The sequence below is a fragment of the Hypomesus nipponensis genome, chromosome 16 (genome assembly GCF_054491055.1).
Source record: "Hypomesus nipponensis isolate SF chromosome 16, ASM5449105v1, whole genome shotgun sequence".
NCBI classification, from domain to species: Eukaryota; Metazoa; Chordata; class Actinopteri; order Osmeriformes; family Osmeridae; genus Hypomesus; species Hypomesus nipponensis.
Genome location: NC_140376.1, coordinates 11,278,691 through 11,299,937, shown reverse-complemented (window position 1 = coordinate 11,299,937; position 21,247 = coordinate 11,278,691). Strand labels below are relative to the sequence as shown.

The following is a 21,247-nucleotide window of genomic DNA, read 5'->3' as shown; positions in this document are numbered from 1 at the left end:
AGCCACTTAAGTGTTTCTACCTTTTCTTATTATTAGGATTCCTCCGTCAGGAGGAAACCTATTGTTATTGTTAGTATTATTAGGATTCCTCCGTCAGGAGGAAACCTATTGTTATTGTTAATTTTATTAGGATTCCTCCGTCAGGAGGAAACCTATTGTTAATGTTAGTTTTATTATTAGGATTCCTCCGTCAGGAGGAAACCTATTGTTATTGTTAGTTTATTAGGATTCCTCCGTAAGGAGGAAACCTATTGTTATTGGTGGTTTTATTATTTGTAATTCTTGTACCATGGGAGTCAATGGCAGCCCCTAGACCCCATCGACAACTTTTTGTGAAATTTGGCACACTCATTAAGGACAGTTTCTTCTATACCTACACCAAGTTTCATGTCTCCCATTAGACCACTCTAGCGCCACCAATGGGTCAAAGTTGGACTTGTGTTTACACACGCAACTTTTGAACCGTATGACTCATTTTCAAAAATGAGGTACCATTGGATTCCCTGGATCAAGCCGAGTTCAACGCACACCATGGCGTTAATTTCCGGTTATATAGATTTCCCGCCATTTCCGGTTTTATCAAAAACCTTTGAAAGCCTACTCCTCCTACAATTTTTGTCATATATTCTTCAAAATCACCAGAGATGATCTTCAAACCAAGCCTCACAAAAGTTATCAAAGGAATTTTGATCCTCATAACCGTCTGTCCGGTACAGCCAATCAAATTCATCAGAAAAGCCGCCAAACAGGATGTGAAGTCATGTCTCAGCAAATCTTTGAGATATCAACACTAAACTTGGTAGATCGGAGGAAGACACTACAACATATTACCATGTGCAAAGGCAAATTCATATCTCTAAAAATGATTGATATAAATCAAATTGAACTTATCGCTAACGCTAAAATAATGCTTTGCACATCAGCCAGTCAAAAACTGATACTCTGATTCAATCACAAGTTCATATGAAGACTCTTGAGAATGTTCATAACACAAATCTGTGAAAAAGTTGACTGTAAGATGAAAGGTCGATTTTTGGTGAATATTTGAAACATGCTTGCTTGGCTAATTTCTAGGCAAATTTCCAATGAATGTCTCCCCTGCTCCTCCCCGCGCGTGCTCCAAAATCTCACACACACTCAGCCTTCCCTTGACACACGCGCGGCCAAGACGCACACGCAACATTTCAGGAGAGTGTGGGCTGACCAAGCCCCCACTCATTCCTTGGTCTTTAGCAAAGGCCCATGTGGCTCTTGATGGTATTGCATTTCCGATTTTGTATGCAATGGTAAAAAGGTCTCAAATCCTGAAACATTGATAGTATAGACCAAGAGTAAATACCACACCTCAAATGGCCCACCATTACCCATAGGTGGCGCTATAGGCCACGCCCAAAAGCACAAAGATACAAGGCTTTCTGGAATGGATAGGTTCACCAAGCCCCCTCCCTTCACGTATTGGCTTGAAAAAAGGCCCATGTGGATCTTGATGGTATTGCATTTCCGATTTTGTATGCAATGGTAAAAAGGTCTCAAAATCCTGAAACATAGATAGTATAGGCAAAGAAACAGTTTAACAAAAAGCCCATGTGGATCTTGTTGGTATTGCTTTTCCGATTTTGTATACAATGGTAAAAAGTTATAAAAATCCTGAAACATTGATAGTATAGACCAAGAGTAACTACCACACCACAAATGGCCCACTATTACCCATAGGTCTTCCCTTGACACACGCGCGGGCTTGGCAAGACGCACACGCAACATTTCAGGAGAGTGTTCCTTGGTCTTTTGCAAAGGCCATGTGGATCTTGATGGTATTGCATTTCAGATTTTGTTTGCCATGGTAAAAAGTTATCCAAATCCTGAAACATTGATAGTAAAGGCCAAGAGTAACAACAACACTTTAACAAAAGCCCATGTGGATCTTGTTGGTATTGCATTTCCGATTTTGTATGCAATGGTAAAAAGTTAAAAACATCCTGAAACATTGATAGTATAGGCCAAGAGTAACTACCACACCACAAATGGCCCACCATTACCAATAGGTGTCGCTACAGGCCACGCCCTAAAGCACAAAGCACTTCACTTCTTGTGAAGATTAAAGCGCTTCACTTCTTGGCTTGAAATAAAGGCCCTTGTGGATGTTGATGTTATTGCATTTCAGATTTGGTATCCCATTGGAAATTCTGCAGCATTGATTTTTCTATACAGTTACAATTTGTCAAGAATATACATTTTTCAATGGTTCGCAATGCTTTACACGTAAGCCAGTCAAACAAGTTCATATGAAGACTCTTGAGAATGTTTAGTACACAAATCTGAGAAAAAGTTGACTCTAAGATGAAAGGTCGATTTTTGGTGAATCTTTGAAACATGCATGCTTGGCTAATTTCTAGGGAAATTTACAATGAAATGTGTCCCCTGCTCCTCCCCGCGCATGCTCCAAATTCTCAGACACTCATTCTTCCCTTGACACGCGCGGGCTTGGCAAGACACACACGCAACATATCAGGACTGTGTGGGCTGACCAAGCCCCCACTCCATTCCTTGAATATCAGCATAGGCCCTTGAGGACCTTGGTGTCATTGCATTTCCTACTTTGTATGCAATAGTAAAAAGGTCTCCAAATCCTGACACATTGACAGTACAGGCCAAGAGTAACTACCACACTTTACCCAAAGCCCATGTGGATCCTGTTGGTATTGCATTTCCGATTTTATATGCAATGGTAAAAAGTTTTTAAAATCCTGAAACATTAATAGTATAGGCCAAGAGTAACTACCACACCACAAATGGTCCACCATTACCCATAGGTGGCGCTACAGGCCACGCCTTAATGCATAAAGATACAAGGCTTTCTGGAATGGATAAGCTCACCAAGCCCCCTTCCTTCACTTACTGGCTTGAAATAAAGGCCCTTGTGGATCTTGATGGTATTGCATTTCAGATTTGGTATGCCATTGGTAATTCTGCAGCATACATTTTTCTATACAGTTACAATTTGTCAAAAATAAACATTTTTCAATGGTTCGCAGTGTTTGGAGGAATCCGCCATTACTGCTTGCAGTTATATTTTGTAATTCTTGTACCATGGGAGTCAATGGCAGCCCCTAGACCCCATCGACAACTTTTTGTGAAATTTGGCACACTCATTAAGGACAGTTTCTTCTATACCTACACCAAGTTTCATGTCTCCCATTAGACCACTCTAGCGCCACCAATGGGTCAAAGTTGGACTTGTGTTTACACACGCAACTTTTGAACCGTATGACTCATTTTCAAAAATGAGGTACCATTGGATTCCCTGGATCAAGCCGAGTTCAACGCACACCATGGCGTTAATTTCCGGTTATATAGATTTCCCGCCATTTCCGGTTTTATCAAAAACCTTTGAAAGCCTACTCCTCCTACAATTTTTGTCATATCTTCTTCAAAATCACCAGAGATGATCTTCAGACCAAGCCTCACAAAAGTTATCAAAGGAAATTTGATCCTCATAACCGTCTGTCCGGTACAGCCAATCAAATTCATCAGAAAAGCCGCAAAACAGGATGTGAAGTCATGTCTCAGCAAATCTTTGAGATATCAACACTAAACTTGGTAGATCGGAGGAAGACACTACAACATGTTACCATGTGCAAAGGCAAATTCATATCTCAAAAAATGATTGATATAAAGCAAATTGAACTTATCGCTAACGCTAAAATTATGCTTTACACATCAGCCATTCAAAAACTGATACTCTGATTCAATCACAAGTTCATATGAAAACTCTTGAGAATGTTCATAACACAAATCTGTGAAAAAGTTGACTGTAAGATGAAAGGTCGATTTTTGGTGAATATTTGAAACATGCTTGCTTGGCTAATTTCTAGGCAAATTTCCAATGAATGTCTCCCTTGCTCCTCCCCGCGCGTGCTCCAAAATCTCACACACACTCAGCCTTCCCTTGACACACGCGCGGCCAAGACGCACACGCAACATTTCAGGAGAGTGTGGGCTGACCAAGCCCCCACTCATTCCTTGGTCTTTAGCAAAGGCCCATGTGGCTCTTGATGGTATTGCATTTCCGATTTTGTATGCAATGGTAAAAAGGTCTCAAATCCTGAAACATTGATAGTGTAGGCCGAGAAACACTTTAACAAAAGCCCATGTGGATCTTGATGGTATTGCATTTCCGATTTTGTATGCAATGGTAATTCTGCAGCATACATTCTTCTATACAGTTAACATTTCTCAAGAATAAACATTGTTCAATGGTTTGCAGTGTTTGGAGGAATCCGCCATTACTGCTTGCAGTTATATTTAGGATTCCTCCATAAGGAGGAAACCTATTGTTATTGGTGGTTTTATTATTAGGATTCCTCCGTAAGGAGGAAACCTATTGTTATTGGTGGTTTTATTATTTGTAATTCTTGTACCATGGGAGTCAATGGCAGCCCCTAGACCCCATCGACAACTTTTTGTGAAATTTGGCACACTCATTAAGGACAGTTTCTTCTATACCTACACCAAGTTTCATGTCTCCCATTAGACCACTCTAGCGCCACCAATGGGTCAAAGTTGGACTTGTGTTTACACACGCAACTTTTGAACCGTATGACTCATTTTCAAAAATGAGGTACCATTGGATTCCCTGGATCAAGCCGAGTTCAACGCACACCATGGCGTTAATTTCCGGTTATATAGATTTCCCGCCATTTCCGGTTTTATCAAAAACCTTTGAAAGCCTACTCCTCCTACAATTTTTGTCATATATTCTTCAAAATCACCAGAGATGATCTTCAAACCAAGCCTCACAAAAGTTATCAAAGGAATTTTGATCCTCATAACCGTCTGTCCGGTACAGCCAATCAAATTCATCAGAAAAGCCGCCAAACAGGATGTGAAGTCATGTCTCAGCAAATCTTTGAGATATCAACACTAAACTTGGTAGATCGGAGGAAGACACTACAACATATTACCATGTGCAAAGGCAAATTCATATCTCTAAAAATGATTGATATAAATCAAATTGAACTTATCGCTAACGCTAAAATAATGCTTTGCACATCAGCCAGTCAAAAACTGATACTCTGATTCAATCACAAGTTCATATGAAGACTCTTGAGAATGTTCATAACACAAATCTGTGAAAAAGTTGACTGTAAGATGAAAGGTCGATTTTTGGTGAATATTTGAAACATGCTTGCTTGGCTAATTTCTAGGCAAATTTCCAATGAATGTCTCCCCTGCTCCTCCCCGCGCGTGCTCCAAAATCTCACACACACTCAGCCTTCCCTTGACACACGCGCGGCCAAGACGCACACGCAACATTTCAGGAGAGTGTGGGCTGACCAAGCCCCCACTCATTCCTTGGTCTTTAGCAAAGGCCCATGTGGCTCTTGATGGTATTGCATTTCCGATTTTGTATGCAATGGTAAAAAGGTCTCAAATCCTGAAACATTGATAGTATAGACCAAGAGTAAATACCACACCTCAAATGGCCCACCATTACCCATAGGTGGCGCTATAGGCCACGCCCAAAAGCACAAAGATACAAGGCTTTCTGGAATGGATAGGTTCACCAAGCCCCCTCCCTTCACGTATTGGCTTGAAAAAAGGCCCATGTGGATCTTGATGGTATTGCATTTCCGATTTTGTATGCAATGGTAAAAAGGTCTCAAAATCCTGAAACATAGATAGTATAGGCAAAGAAACAGTTTAACAAAAAGCCCATGTGGATCTTGTTGGTATTGCTTTTCCGATTTTGTATACAATGGTAAAAAGTTATAAAAATCCTGAAACATTGATAGTATAGACCAAGAGTAACTACCACACCACAAATGGCCCACTATTACCCATAGGTCTTCCCTTGACACACGCGCGGGCTTGGCAAGACGCACACGCAACATTTCAGGAGAGTGTGGGCTTACCAGAGCCCCCACTCATTCCTTGGTCTTTTGCAAAGGCCTTGTGGATCTTGATGGTATTGCATTTCAGATTTTGTTTGCCATGGTAAAAAGTTCTCCAAATCCTGAAACATTGATAGTAAAGGCCAACAGTAACAACAACACTTTAACAAAAGCCCATGTGGATATTGTTGGTATATTTTTCCGATTTTGTATGCAATGGTAAAAAGTTAAAAACATCCTGAAACATTGATAGTATAGGCCAAGAGTAACTACCACACCACAAATGGCCCACCATTACCAATAGGTGTCGCTACAGGCCACGCCTTAAAGCACAAAGCACTTCACTTCTTGTGAAGATTAAAGCACTTCACTTCTTGGCTTGAAATAAAGGCCCTTGTGGATCTTGATGTTATTGCATTTCAGATTTGGTATCCCATTGGAAATTCTGCAGCATTGATTTTTCTATACAGTTACAATTTGTCAAGAATATACATTTTTCAATGGTTCGCAATGCTTTACATGTAAGCCAGTCAAACAAGTTCATATGAAGACTCTTGAGAATGTTTAGTACACAAATCTGAGAAAAAGTTGACTCTAAGATGAAAGGTCGATTTTTGGTGAATCTTTGAAACATGCATGCTTGGCTAATTTCTAGGGAAATTTACAATGAAATGTGTCCCCTGCTCCTCCCCGCGCATGCTCCAAATTCTCACACACTCATTCTTCCCTTGACACGCGCGGGCTTGGCAAGACATACACGCAACATATCAGGACTGTGTGGGCTGACCAAGCCCCAACTCATTCCTTGAATATCAGCATAGGCCCTTGAGGACCTTGGTGTCATTGCATTTCCTACTTTGTATGCAATAGTAAAAAGGTCTCCAAATCCTGACACATTGACAGTACAGGCCAAGAGTAACTACCACACTTTACCCAAAGCCCATGTGGATCCTGTTGGTATTGCATTTTCGATTTTATATGCAGTGGTAAAAAGTTTTTAAAATCCTGAAACATTAATAGTATAGGCCAAGAGTAACTACCACACCACAAATGGCCCACCATTACCCATAGGTGGCGCTACAGGCCACGCCTTAATGCATAAAGATACAAGGCTTTCTGGAATGGATAAGCTCACCAAGCCCCCTTCCTTCACTTACTGGCTTGAAATAAAGGCCCTTGTGGATCTTGATGGTATTGCATTTCAGATTTGGTATGCCATTGGTAATTCTGCAGCATACATTCTTCTATACAGTTACAATTTGTCAAGAATAAACATTGTTCAATGGTTTGCAGTGTTTGGAGGAATCCGCCATTACTGCTTGCAGTTATATTTATTAGGATTCCTCCGTAAGGAGGAAACCTATTGTTATTGGTGGTTTTATTATTTGTAATTCTTGTACCATGGGAGTCAATGGCAGCCCCTAGACCCCATCGACAACTTTTTGTGAAATTTGGCACACTCATTAAGGACAGTTTCTTCTATACCTACACCAAGTTTCATGTCTCCCATTAGACCACTCTAGCGCCACCAATGGGTCAAAGTTGGACTTGTGTTTACACACGCAACTTTTGAACCGTATGACTCATTTTCAAAAATGAGGTACCATTGGATTCCCTGGATCAAGCCGAGTTCAACGCACACCATGGCGTTAATTTCCGGTTATATAGATTTCCCGCCATTTCCGGTTTTATCAAAAACCTTTGAAAGCCTACTCCTCCTACAATTTTTGTCATATCTTCTTCAAAATCACCAGAGATGATCTTCAGACCAAGCCTCACAAAAGTTATCAAAGGAATTTTGATCCTCATAACCGTCTGTCCGGTACAGCCAATCAAATTCATCAGAAAAGCCGCAAAACAGGATGTGAAGTCATGTCTCAGCAAATCTTTGAGATATCAACACTAAACTTGGTAGATCGGAAGAAGACACTACAACATGTTACCATGTGCAAAGGCAAATTCATATCTCAAAAAATGATTGATATAAAGCAAATTGAACTTATCGCTAACGCTAAAATTATGCTTTACACATCAGCCATTCAAAAACTGATACTCTGATTCAATCACAAGTTCATGTGAAAACTCTTGAGAATGTTCATAACACAAATCTGTGAAAAAGTTGACTGTAAGATGAAAGGTCGATTTTTGGTGAATATTTGAAACATGCTTGCTTGGCTAATTTCTAGGCAAATTTCCAATGAATGTCTCCCTTGCTCCTCCCCGCGCGTGCTCCAAAATCTCACACACACTCAGCCTTCCCTTGACACACGCGCGGCCAAGACGCACACGCAACATTTCAGGAGAGTGTGGGCTGACCAAGCCCCCACTCATTCCTTGGTCTTTAGCAAAGGCCCATGTGGCTCTTGATGGTATTGCATTTCCGATTTTGTATGCAATGGTAAAAAGGTCTCAAATCCTGAAACATTGATAGTGTAGGCCGAGAAACACTTTAACAAAAGCCCATGTGGATCTTGTTGGTATTGCATTTCCGATTTTGTATGCAATGGTAAAAAGTTATAAAAATCCTGAAACATTGATAGTATAGACCAAGAGTAACTACCACACCACAAATGGCCCACCATTACCCATAGGTGGCGCTACAGGCCACGCCAAAAAGCACAAATATACAAGGCTTTCTGGAATGGATAGGCTCACCAAGCCCCCTCCCTTCACTTATTGGCTTGAAAAAAAGGCCCATGTGGCTCTTGATGGTATTGCATTTCCGATTTTGTATGCAATGGTAAAAAGGTCTCAAAATCCTGAAACATAGATAGTATAGGCAAAGAAACACTTTAACAAAAAGCCCATGTGGATCTTGTTGGTATTGCTTTTCCGATTTTGTATACAATGGTAAAAAGTTATAAAAATCCTGAAACATTGATAGTATAGACAAAGAGTAACTACCACACCACAAATGGCCCACTATTACCCATAGGTCTTCCCTTGACACACGCGCGGGCTTGGCAAGACGCACACGCAACATTTCAGGAGAGTGTTCCTTGGTCTTTTGCAAAGGCCATGTGGATCTTGATGGTATTGCATTTCAGATTTTGTTTGCCATGGTAAAAAGTTATCCAAATCCTGAAACATTGATAGTAAAGGCCAAGAGTAACAACAACACTTTAACAAAAGCCCATGTGGATCTTGTTGGTATTGCATTTCCGATTTTGTATGCAATGGTAAAAAGTTAAAAACATCCTGAAACATTGATAGTATAGGCCAAGAGTAACTACCACACCACAAATGGCCCACCATTACCAATAGGTGTCGCTACAGGCCACGCCCTAAAGCACAAAGCACTTCACTTCTTGTGAAGATTAAAGCGCTTCACTTCTTGGCTTGAAATAAAGGCCCTTGTGGATGTTGATGTTATTGCATTTCAGATTTGGTATCCCATTGGAAATTCTGCAGCATTGATTTTTCTATACAGTTACAATTTGTCAAGAATATACATTTTTCAATGGTTCGCAATGCTTTACACGTAAGCCAGTCAAACAAGTTCATATGAAGACTCTTGAGAATGTTTAGTACACAAATCTGAGAAAAAGTTGACTCTAAGATGAAAGGTCGATTTTTGGTGAATCTTTGAAACATGCATGCTTGGCTAATTTCTAGGGAAATTTACAATGAAATGTGTCCCCTGCTCCTCCCCGCGCATGCTCCAAATTCTCAGACACTCATTCTTCCCTTGACACGCGCGGGCTTGGCAAGACACACACGCAACATATCAGGACTGTGTGGGCTGACCAAGCCCCCACTCATTCCTTGAATATCAGCATAGGCCCTTGAGGACCTTGGTGTCATTGCATTTCCTACTTTGTATGCAATAGTAAAAAGGTCTCCAAATCCTGACACATTGACAGTACAGGCCAAGAGTAACTACCACACTTTACCCAAAGCCCATGTGGATCCTGTTGGTATTGCATTTCCGATTTTATATGCAATGGTAAAAAGTTTTTAAAATCCTGAAACATTAATAGTATAGGCCAAGAGTAACTACCACACCACAAATGGTCCACCATTACCCATAGGTGGCGCTACAGGCCACGCCTTAATGCATAAAGATACAAGGCTTTCTGGAATGGATAAGCTCACCAAGCCCCCTTCCTTCACTTACTGGCTTGAAATAAAGGCCCTTGTGGATCTTGATGGTATTGCATTTCAGATTTGGTATGCCATTGGTAATTCTGCAGCATACATTTTTCTATACAGTTACAATTTGTCAAAAATAAACATTTTTCAATGGTTCGCAGTGTTTGGAGGAATCCGCCATTACTGCTTGCAGTTATATTTATTATTCTTGTTCCATGGAAGTCAATGGCAGCCCCTAGACCCCATCGACAACTTTTTGTGAAATTTGGCACACTCATTAAGGACAGTTTCTTCTATACCTACACCAAGTTTCATGTCTCCCATTAGACCACTCTAGCGCCACCAATGGGTCAAAGTTGGACTTGTGTTTACACACGCAACTTTTGAACCGTATGACTCATTTTCAAAAATTAAGTACCATTGGATTCCCTGGATCAAGCCGAGTTCAACGCACACCATGGCGTAAATTTCCGGTTATATAGATTTCCCGCCATTTCCGGTTTTATCAAAAACCTTTGAAAGCCTACTCCTCCTACAATTTTTGTCATATCTTCTTCAAAATCACCAGAGATGATCTTCAGACCAAGCCTCACAAAAGTTATTAAAGGAATTTTGATCCTCATAACCGTCTGTCCGGTACAGCCAATCAAATTCATCAGAAAAGCCGCCAAACAGGATGTGAAGTCATGTCTCAGCAAATCTTTGAGATATCAACACTAAACTTGGTAGATCAGAGGAAGACACTACAACATGTTACCATGTGCAAAGGCAAATTAATATCTCTAAAAATGATTGATATAAAGCAAATTTAACTTATCGCTAACGCTAAAATAATGCTTTACACATCAGCCAGTCAAAAACTGATACTCTGATTCAATCACAAGTTCATATGAAGACTCTTGAGAATGTTCATAACACAAATCTGTGAAAAAGTTGACTGTAAGATGAAAGGTCGATTTTTGGTGAATATTTGAAACATGCTTGCTTGGCTAATTTCTAGATAAATTTCCAATGAATGTCTCCCCTGCTCCTCCCCGCGCGTGCTCCAAAATCTCACACACACTCAGCCTTCCCTTGACACACGCGCGGCCAAGACGCACACGCAACATTTCAGGAGAGTGTGGGCTGACCAAGCCCCCACTCATTCCTTGGTCTTTAGCAAAGGCCCATGTGGCTCTTGATGGTATTGCATTTCCGATTTTGTATGCAATGGTAAAAATGTCTCAAATCCTGAAACATTGATAGTGTAGGCCGAGAAACACTTTAACAAAAGCCCATGTGGATCTTGTTGGTATTGCATTTCCGATTTTGTATGCAATGGTAAAAAGTTATAAAAATCCTGAAACATTGATAGTATAGACCAAGAGTAACTACCACACCACAAATGGCCCACCATTACCCATAAGTGGCGCTACAGGCCACGCCCAAAAGCACAAAGATACAAGGCTTTCTGGAATGGATAGGCTCACCAAGCCCCCTCCCTTCACTTATTGGCTTGAAAAAAAGGTCCATGTGGATCTTGATGGTATTGCATTTCCGATTTTGTATGCAATGGTAAAAAGGTCTCAAAATCCTGAAACATAGATAGTATAGGCAAAGAAACACTTTAACAAAAAGCCCATGTGGATCTTGTTGGTATTGCTTTTCCGATTTTGTATACAATGGTAAAAAGTAATAAAAATCCTGAAACATTGATAGTATAGACCAAGAGTAACTACCACACCACAAATGGCCCACTATTACCCATAGGTCTTCCCTTGACACACGCGCGGGCTTGGCAAGACGCACACGCAACATTTCAGGAGAGTGTGGGCTTACCAAGCCCCCACTCATTCCTTGGTCTTTTGCAAAGGCCTTGTGGATCTTGATGGTATTGCATTTCCGATTTTGTATGCAATGGTAAAAAGTTAAAAACATCCTGAAACATTGATAGTATGGCCCACCATTACCAATAGGTGTCGCTACAGGCCACGCCCTAAAGCACAAAGCACTTCACTTCTTGTGAAGATTAAAGCACTTCACTTCTTGGCTTGAAATAAAGGCCCTTGTGGATCTTGATGTTATTGCATTTCAGATTTGGTATCCCATTGGAAATTCTGCAGCATTGATTTTTCTATACAGTTACAATTTGTCAAGAATATACATTTTTCAATGGTTCGCAATGCTTTACACGTAAGCCAGTCAAACAAGTTCATATGAAGACTCTTGAGAATGTTTAGTACACAAATCTGAGAAAAAGTTGACTCTAAGATGAAAGGTCGATTTTTGGTGAATCTTTGAAACATGCATGCTTGGCTAATTTCTAGGGAAATTTACAATGAAATGTGTCCCCTGCTCCTCCCCGCGCATGCTCCAAATTCTCACACATTCATTCTTCCCTTGACACGCGCGGGCTTGGCAAGACACACACGCAACATATCAGGACTGTGTGGGCTGACCAAGCCCCCACTCATTCCTTGAATATCAGCATAGGCCCTTGAGGACCTTGGTGTCATTGCATTTCCTACTTTGTATGCAATAGTAAAAAGGTCGCCAAATCCTGACACATTGACAGTACAGGCCAAGAGTAACTACCACACTTTACCCAAAGCCCATGTGGATCCTGTTGGTATTGCATTTCCGATTTTATATGCAATGGTAAAAAGTTTTTAAAATCCTGAAACATTAATAGTATAGGCCAAGAGTAACTACCACACCACAAATGGCCCACCATTACCCATAGGTGGCGCTACAGGCCACGCCTTAATGCATAAAGATACAAGGCTTTCTGGAATGGATAAGCTCACCAAGCCCCCTTCCTTCACTTACTGGCTTGAAATAAAGGCCCTTGTGGATCTTGATGGTATTGCATTTCAGATTTGGTATGCCATTGGTAATTCTGCAGCATACATTTTTCTATACAGTTACAATTTGTCAAGAATAAACATTTTTCAATGGTTCGCAGTGTTTGGAGGAATCTGCCATTACTGCTTGCAGTTATATTTATTATTCTTGTTCCATGGAAGTCAATGGCAGCCCCTAGAACCCTTCGACAACTTTTTGTGAAATTTGGCACACATTAAGGACAGTTGATTCTATACCTACACCAAGTTTCATGTCTCCCATTAGACCACTCCAGCGTCACCAACGGGTTAAAGTTGGACTTGTGTTTACACACGCAACTTTTGAACCGTATTGCCCATTTTCAAAAATGAGGTACCATTGGATTCCCTGGATCAAGCCGAGTTCAATGCACACCATGGCGTAAATTTCCGGTTATATAGATTTCCGTTATTTCTGGTTTTATCAAAAACCTCTGAAAGCCTACTCCTCCTACAATTTTTGTCAAATCTTCTTCAGAATTACCAGAGATGATCTTCAGACCAAGCGTCACAAAAGTTATCAAAAATAATTTTGATACTCACAACCGTTAGTCCGGTACAGCCAATCAAATTCATCAGGAAAGCCACCAAACAGGAAATGAAGTCATATCTCAGCAGTTCTTTGAGGCAGTGACACCAAAGTTGGTATGCCTTCTCGGAACTTTATTCTGAGGATGTCCTCCAAAAATTGTGTCATGTGACTTAAAGGGGGCGTGGCCGGAAGCATAAACGTGTTTTGGCTAATAAATGTTGAAGTGTTTACCTTAATAAAGTAATTTATTTGCCTGTTGATGTCTTGTAAGATATCGAGCTTGACCATCGATAATATTTCATAACAACCGAATTGACGCGGCCACCATTTTGGATTTAATGGAAAAGTGTAAAAACCTTTTGCACGCCCCAAATTGTGTCCAATGTTTACTAAATTTGGCACAGATTATCTTCAGACGAAGCTTCACAAAGATGTCAGATGGATTTTCCATTTTCAAAACCGTTAGTTCGGTAGAGCTGATCAAAGGCGGCGGCAAAGCCGCCAAAGACACGTGAGAGCATAACTCAGCAACCATTTGTGCGATTGTCACCGAACTTGGGTTCCATCGTTCCCACGAGGGGCAGAGGAGGCCTGTGGTGTTATACCAGAAAAAAACCATTTTGAACACTCAGTACTTTGGAACGCAAACAGATATTTCAACCAAACTTGGTGTGTTGCAATGAGTGCAACAGGTTATTGTGACTTAATTGTTGCGCAAGTGCTATGGAGGCCATGTCCTGCTCTGGACTGCTTGGCCCCTCCATTGCTGCTTGCAGCTATATTTATTATTATTATTATTATTACACATCTGTCATGGGAGTCTATGGCAGCCCCAACCACATGGTCAGAAGTTGTCAAATTTGGCACACTCTTTGGCACCAGTCCCCTCATCAATGTCACCAAGTTTCACGTTTCCCATTCCAACCATCTAGCGCCACCAATGGGTCAAAGTTGAAGGTGTTTACACATGTTACTTTTGAACCATATGCCCCATTGTCCAAAATTAGGTATTGTTGGATGCCCTGGATCAAGACGAGTTCAACGCACTATATGACATCCTACCCAGTCCTATTGATTCTCCGCCATTTTGAATGTAAAGGAAAAGCGTTTTTTCGCTACTCCTCCTACAATTCTTGTCGAATCTTCTTCAAATTTGCCAGAGATGATCTTCAGACCAAGCCTCACAAAAGTTATGGTAGAGCATTTTGATCCATATTGAAGCCGCTAAAACAGGAAGTGAGATCATATCTCAGGAAATATTTGCTGAATCAACATCAAACTTGTTACTGGTGTTTGGGACCCTGTTCCAAAGAGGTCCACAAAATGTGTCATCTAACCGCTAGGGGGCGATCCTGTGTCTGATACATGTTAAATTGTGATACCAGCTGAATTGATGTGACCGCCATTTTGAATGAATGAATCGTTATTGGTAAATTACAAATATTCACCTAATTTGGCACAGATTATCTTCAGACCACAATCACTTTGACATGTCAAAATAGAACTGAATTACAGCTGTTCAAACTTTGGACAAATCCACATTTTTCCCAGTAACTGAAATCTGTGAGCACTGAGAATAGCTCACTAGGATGACTTGGTGTCCTGCCAATGTCAATGTCAGAGGTTTGAATCCAGACTAAGCTGACAAGCTTGTCATGTCTCTGATTCTCTGTTTAGCAAGACTGTAAGCCACAGCAAAGGAAGCCAGGTACACCGCAGTCACTAGATGTCGAAAGTTTCTTCTGAGTCATCTGACCTGCTTGGCCAACACATATATTTATGTGGAGGACCGTGTTTCTCAAGTGGAATGACATATTAGAAAAGCATCTAAATGTCAACATCAATATATTAATGTTTTCTGTTAAAAGCAAGCTCAGAGCCAATCAATGGAAAAGGCATCTTTAAACCACTCTGGTCTGTTGTAATGTGTATGTAAACTGAACATTTCACTTACTTGACTGTAAAGAATCACATTGTATTCTAGCTGACCAATAGCGCAAAGACAAGCTGACTAGACTGAAAATATTTTTATTATATAGCTATATAGCCGTAGTGGTACTGTAGACTCACGGTACGACTACGGCACTATGGTGGCTGGACGAATTGTACAGTACCTTAGCGGTCTGGAACGGACGACTAACAAGGTAGCAAATAACTTAACGTTATACCTGCCACTTCTATATTGTACAGTAGCCTACCTCCTCGAAGTGGTCTGGCTAAGGCCGAATCCCAATACTTCCTCTTCCCCTTACCCCTAGCCCTTAGTTTACCCCAAGCCCTTGGCCCTCGAAACTGAGGGGTAAGGGCTACATATCCCTAAGATATGGGACGCCACTTGGTTACAGGTACATCATCTAGCACGTATCAATATCTCCAAAGCAAGTAGTGTTATGCACTGATATTAAACTAAATTCGCTGCTAATGGAGTTTACTTAAAACTGTAGACATGCTAGTAAAAGAAATGCGGGACTGTTGTGCAATTCATCACTGTAACATTAGCGTACCAAACTAGCGATTTTTAGAAAGGTTTCAATTAGGAAAATGGTTGCAAATATATATGTTCAGGACTGTGTTTAACACAAAACAAGACTGTCATAATTTTTTTATCAATTAATTAAGCCGAAAATAATACATTTATTGGACTCTATGGATGATCTGGCCGCCATTGTTGCCGGTCGCGCAGTATTCACATAACCCTAGGTTCAAGTAAGCTCCCGATATTACTAGGTTTTAAGGGGTGTATACCCCTTAGTCTTAGCCCTACCCCTAGCTCAAAAAGAGTATTGGGACACCACTAGCTCTCACAGGAACGCGCAAAACTAAGGGGAAGGGGTAAGGGGGAGTATTGGGATTCGGCCTTACTCTTCTATGAAATAGCAGACTACTGTTTCAGAAAGTAGATCTACTAGCTTAGCTAGCCTAATACGCAGTAATATGGAATGTTAAAGAATGTTATGAGGACAACCTGTAAGGTTATGCTGGATTTTACAACGTCATGGAACGCGATTTAGCCGATCACAATCAAGGATGGGCACAACCAGTTTTAGATGTTTATTTTAACTATAGACCAATTATTTGTTTGTAAACATTCGGGATGCGCGCGCAATGTGGTTGCAGAAAACCGGGAAAGGATAGAATTTTAAATGGCACACACGGATAATACAAATATTTACATTTAAAAAGACCAAAAAGGTCGAGGAGGACAGCCTTTAAGAGAGAAAGCGATTACCCATTGATCTGTTGCATCAGAATTTTGATTTGGGTCACAAAAGTCTTGAAATTTGAGTGAGAATGTCGCCCGGTACAGACCGCACAGTCGAGCAGCAACCATGTCTTCACGTCATGTCACAAACTTCATAATTTGACAGTTTTACAGTCAATTCTACATATAAAAAGTCGAGCAGGGCAGCTTTCAAAAGATATGGGAATTCTGTTAGCCAGGCTAGTTTTGCCCGATCACTTGGTCAGGCTATTTAAGGGTATCGGGGTCAAATGACTTTTGTGCATAGACAATTGAAACGTAAATGTATTTGTCCAAAGGCCAAGAGCCTCAAAAAGTTTATATCAAGCCCTGCAATCCAATGGCCAGAGAAATGACCTGATCGACACTCCAAGTGTAATAGACCGGGAGAAGTTTGTCTTTTGCAACCGACATGCGCAGTTGAGCCTGCTTGACAGTTGTGTGACGTAAGGTGATAATTGGTCTATTGAAAATATATGTATCACAGACCACTGTCACATGTGTCGCCCGGGCAGTAGAGGCTAATGTCATGATGCTAACGCCTTAGCTACTGAGACTACTGTTTCCGAATATAGATGTACTAGCTTAATAATGTCAGCGTATATATCATATTGTACATTACATTTCATAATTTAGTTTTGCTTGTGCCGTTTTTAGTCAGCCTAGCTATCTCCCGGAAGTTAACGAGCTGTTAACTAAAGTTCTGCTAGATGTAGTCACGCGAGTTTTCGTTACGTTAGTGACGTTAGTAGCGTCAATGACTGGGGTTAGCAAGTTAGCTTCAATTTTCGCCACAAAACGTAATTTCTACTTAAACCGTGCAACAGAACGTAAATAAAAATACACACCCAATTATCCGAGTGTAATTATCATAGCTACATAATAAAATAATAATAATAATAACTTTTTTGAGCGGCCTTTATGGGACGGTCTCCGGAAAATTTACTTTTGATATTTATGCAATCTTTTTTTATAAAAAAAAAGGTGGATAGAAAAAAAAAGGTGGTCGGTGGATGATGCCTTTAACATGGCCCTCCACTTCACCCTACAGCATCTGGACTCCCCAGCATCCTACGCCAGGATCCTGTTTGTGGACTTCAGCTCTGCCTTCAACACCATCATCCCCGCCCTGCTATAGGACAAGCTCTCCCAGCTGAACGTGCCCGACTCCACCTGCAGGTGGATCACAGACTTCCTGTCTGACAGGAAGCAGTGCGTTAAGCTGGGAACACAAGTCTCTGACTCCCGGTCCATCAGCACCGGGATCTCATCCGTCTGTCAAACTCATGAAGTTTGCGGACGACACCACCCTCATTGGGCTCATCTCTGACGGGGACGAGTCTGACTACAGGTGGGAAGCTGACAACCCGGTGTAGCCAGAACAACTTAGAGCTCAATGCTCTTAAGACTTAAGTGGAGATGGTTGTGGACTTCAGGAAGAACACAGCCCGACTCACCCCCATCACCCTGAGTGACTCCCCAGTCAGCACTGTGGAGTCCTTCCACTTCCTAGGCACCATCCTCTCCCAGGACCTCAAGTGGGAACTGAACATCAGCTCCCTCACTAAAAAAGCACAACAGAGGATGTACTTCCTACGGCAGCTGAAGAAATTCAACCTGCCAAAGACAATGATGGTGCACTTCTACACAGCCATCATTGAGTCCATCCTCACTTCTTCTATCACCATCTGGTACGCTGCTGCCACTACCAAGGACAAGAGCAAACTTCAGCGTATCATCCGCACTGCTGAGAAGGTGATCGGCTGCAATCTGCCTTCCCTCGAGGATCGGCACACCTCGAGGTCCCTGAGGAGAGCGAGGAAGATTGTGGACGACCCTTCCCACCCTGGACACTCCCTATTTCAGCTACTCCCCTCCGGCAGAAGGCTGCAGTCCATCAAGACCAAAACCTCACGCCACAAGAACAGTTTCTTCCCATCCGCTGTTGGCCACTTTAATAAGGCCAAGGACTCACACTGACTTTAAATCACAAGCTGCACAATGACACCCTGCACCTGACACTATTGTATCGTTCTCTTGCACAATCTGTTTTTTTAGGTTAGATTGTAAATTATGACTACTTTTATTTATTCCCCTTAGTATTAGCTAGACCCCCTTAGTATTAGCTAGACTTTGCTCTTTTTGTATAGTTAGTCCACATATTTAAGTTTCAATCTTCCTATATGTTTAATGTATGCACCTCCCTGCCAAAGTAAATTCCTTGTTTGTGCAAACTTTCATGGCGAATAAAATCCCTTCTGATTCTGATAGATGAATAATGATCATTTTAAGTAAACCTAGACTCACCAGATATCGTGGGGGATGTCCATTCAGTGCCTGCAAGCACACTCAACTGTAATCTCTCTCCTGATGGTTCCCTTCTTTCTAGGACCCAGACGTGTGGGCTCTGTACGGTCACCTGCATTACCAAACTGGAGAACACAGGAAGGCTCAGGAGTGCTATGAGAGGACCCTGGACTTTGTGGTGGATGCCTCAGACACACATCCCATCTATCTGCGCCTTGGCTCAATATACCTTGAGGAGGCAAAGGTGAGATGGGCAGGGTCACACACAAATACACACGCCAACCAGTTAGTTAGATGGTTAAGTAACGGTAGTTACTTAGTAACTTAGTTACTTATGAGGTAGTTTGGGATAATCATCGTTTTGCTTTATCCTAATTTGTTGTTTTATCATAAGTTAAAACCATCTGTTTAAATCCATTTGTAGTATGAGATGGCAAAAAGGACATATTTACGTGCCTGCATGAGCACCCCATCTTGTCTGACCTGGCTGGGACTGGGCATTGCTTGTTACCGGGTAACAAAAACATACTTACTTATGCTTAGGTATATTCAATCACACACTTATTATCTTTGAGTGTAAACCTTATATATGTGTGTGTATGTGTGTGTGTGTGTGTGTGTGTGTGTGTATGCCTGGGTTTGTATGTGAATATGGATCCTCATAGCTAGGAGAGCTAACAGAAGCAGAGGATGCCTTGACCGAGGCTAACATTTTAAACAATGGGAACTCAGAGGTGTGGGGTTATCTGGCACTTGTCTGTCTACAGGTGAGTTCTGGGTGAAAACCTGTCATCTAGACTTAAGTGTCAACACCGTCTGCTCAATCCTCTGAGATTTGAGAAATCTGAGATTTCTCTGATTAACTATATATATCAAAAGATCACACCCTGATATCAACATTTTCTTAATGATTGACTATGATGCTTTTGTATTTCAGACTGGAAGGAGACCTGAGGCTGAGCAGTCCTATAAATATGCCGTGAAGGTATGTCCTGTCCCAACGCCCTCATAATCTTGAAGTTGTTTCCTAATTTGTACATACATACTAATAGTCAACACAAACAATTCCCCCCTCTTTCACAGCTTAAACTACCGAAAGAGTATGTTTTGCAAGAGATTAAGGAGCTACAAGCTCGAGTTGGCTTTGGAAATCCAAGTTTCTGAACAGGACCCTGCACCATAAAATGGAGACCATAAATACTATTTAATATGCCCTGGTATTGTTGTAATAGATATACTGTGGTATATATCAATTGCTGGTGGCATGCTTACGATGCTGGTGACGTACAGATGGCTTTCAGGCTGTCAAAAGGTTCAAACACTGGGTTGTTCAGGACAGAAAGTACAATGGGTATGGAGAACGAGTTTTATGCATTTGTATATTTATAAAAGAGTCAGTAATTAAAGTTATCCAGGAATGTTTTCTCAAATAGTCCCAATGATATTTTAAAGTTACATATATGTGTGAATGTATTCACATAAAATGTATCATTGATTAGTGGTGCTATGTGTTGGTCAACTCTTTAGTGGGGTGGAGGCTGTTGAAGACATGACTACAGACGAATAAACTGTGGAAAGTGATATACAGATGACATCACAGACAGCTTTAAGGTCTGTGATGTCATCAGTACTTCCCATTCTAGACCATAGAGTTAATACAGAGCCTGTTTAAGGAGAGCCTTGCCACTCCCTATTAAAGGTGACATGACATGCTGTTTTTGGATGCTTTTATATAGGCCTTAGTGGGCCCCTAATACTGTATCTGAAGTCTCTATCCAGAAATTCAGCCATGGTGCAGAATGATAGCCACTACAAGTAGTCCCACAATCAGCTTTCCTCAGAACGCGCTGTTTCTGTGTCTGTAGCTTTAAATGCTAATGAGGAGGAGAGGGGCGGCAACATGCGCTAATGTTTACAACGGATGTATCGCAATGGCTCGTAGCCCCCGTTGCTGAAAGATGCCTCGAATTTAGCCATTCTCATCTGATCACCCTGGTTTGCAGAGGTGCACACTCAGTCATTTCAATGTGGAGAAAGGCGGATATCGCGAGCCATAACACCAACAGCAGAACGGTTATCCAAATAACAAAGAAGTGTACAACACTAGCGTTACAGCGTTTGTATTCACACACACTTGATGCCATTTATCTTTACGTTAGCAACAGTAACTCAGCTGTTAGCTGCAGAGCTAATGTTACAGCCACATTCTAAGGGTAGCAAGCTAGGTAACCATATATAGTAAAGCAACAAAATGATATAGCGTTAGTTAACTTACTTGTCCAAGGTTTGTAGCTTGACCAAAGAGATTTAGTAATGATCCAGA

General features: G+C 41.3%; 1 protein-coding gene across 1 annotated transcript in view; it reads left to right on the top strand.

Moving 5' to 3' along the window:
* Window positions 1-20,346, top strand: part of LOC146254875 (cilia- and flagella-associated protein 70-like) — a 37,209-nt gene extending 16,863 nt beyond the window's left edge. The window contains exons 9-13 of the mRNA XM_084675467.1: window positions 19,007-19,168; window positions 19,349-19,438; window positions 19,590-19,691; window positions 19,862-19,909; window positions 20,008-20,346. Coding sequence (XP_084531593.1) covers window positions 19,007-19,168; window positions 19,349-19,438; window positions 19,590-19,691; window positions 19,862-19,909; window positions 20,008-20,088 — 483 coding nt within the window. The 3' untranslated portion in view covers window positions 20,089-20,346. The remainder of the gene's footprint in view (window positions 1-19,006; window positions 19,169-19,348; window positions 19,439-19,589; window positions 19,692-19,861; window positions 19,910-20,007) is intronic.
* Window positions 20,347-21,247: the final 901 nt, after the last annotated feature.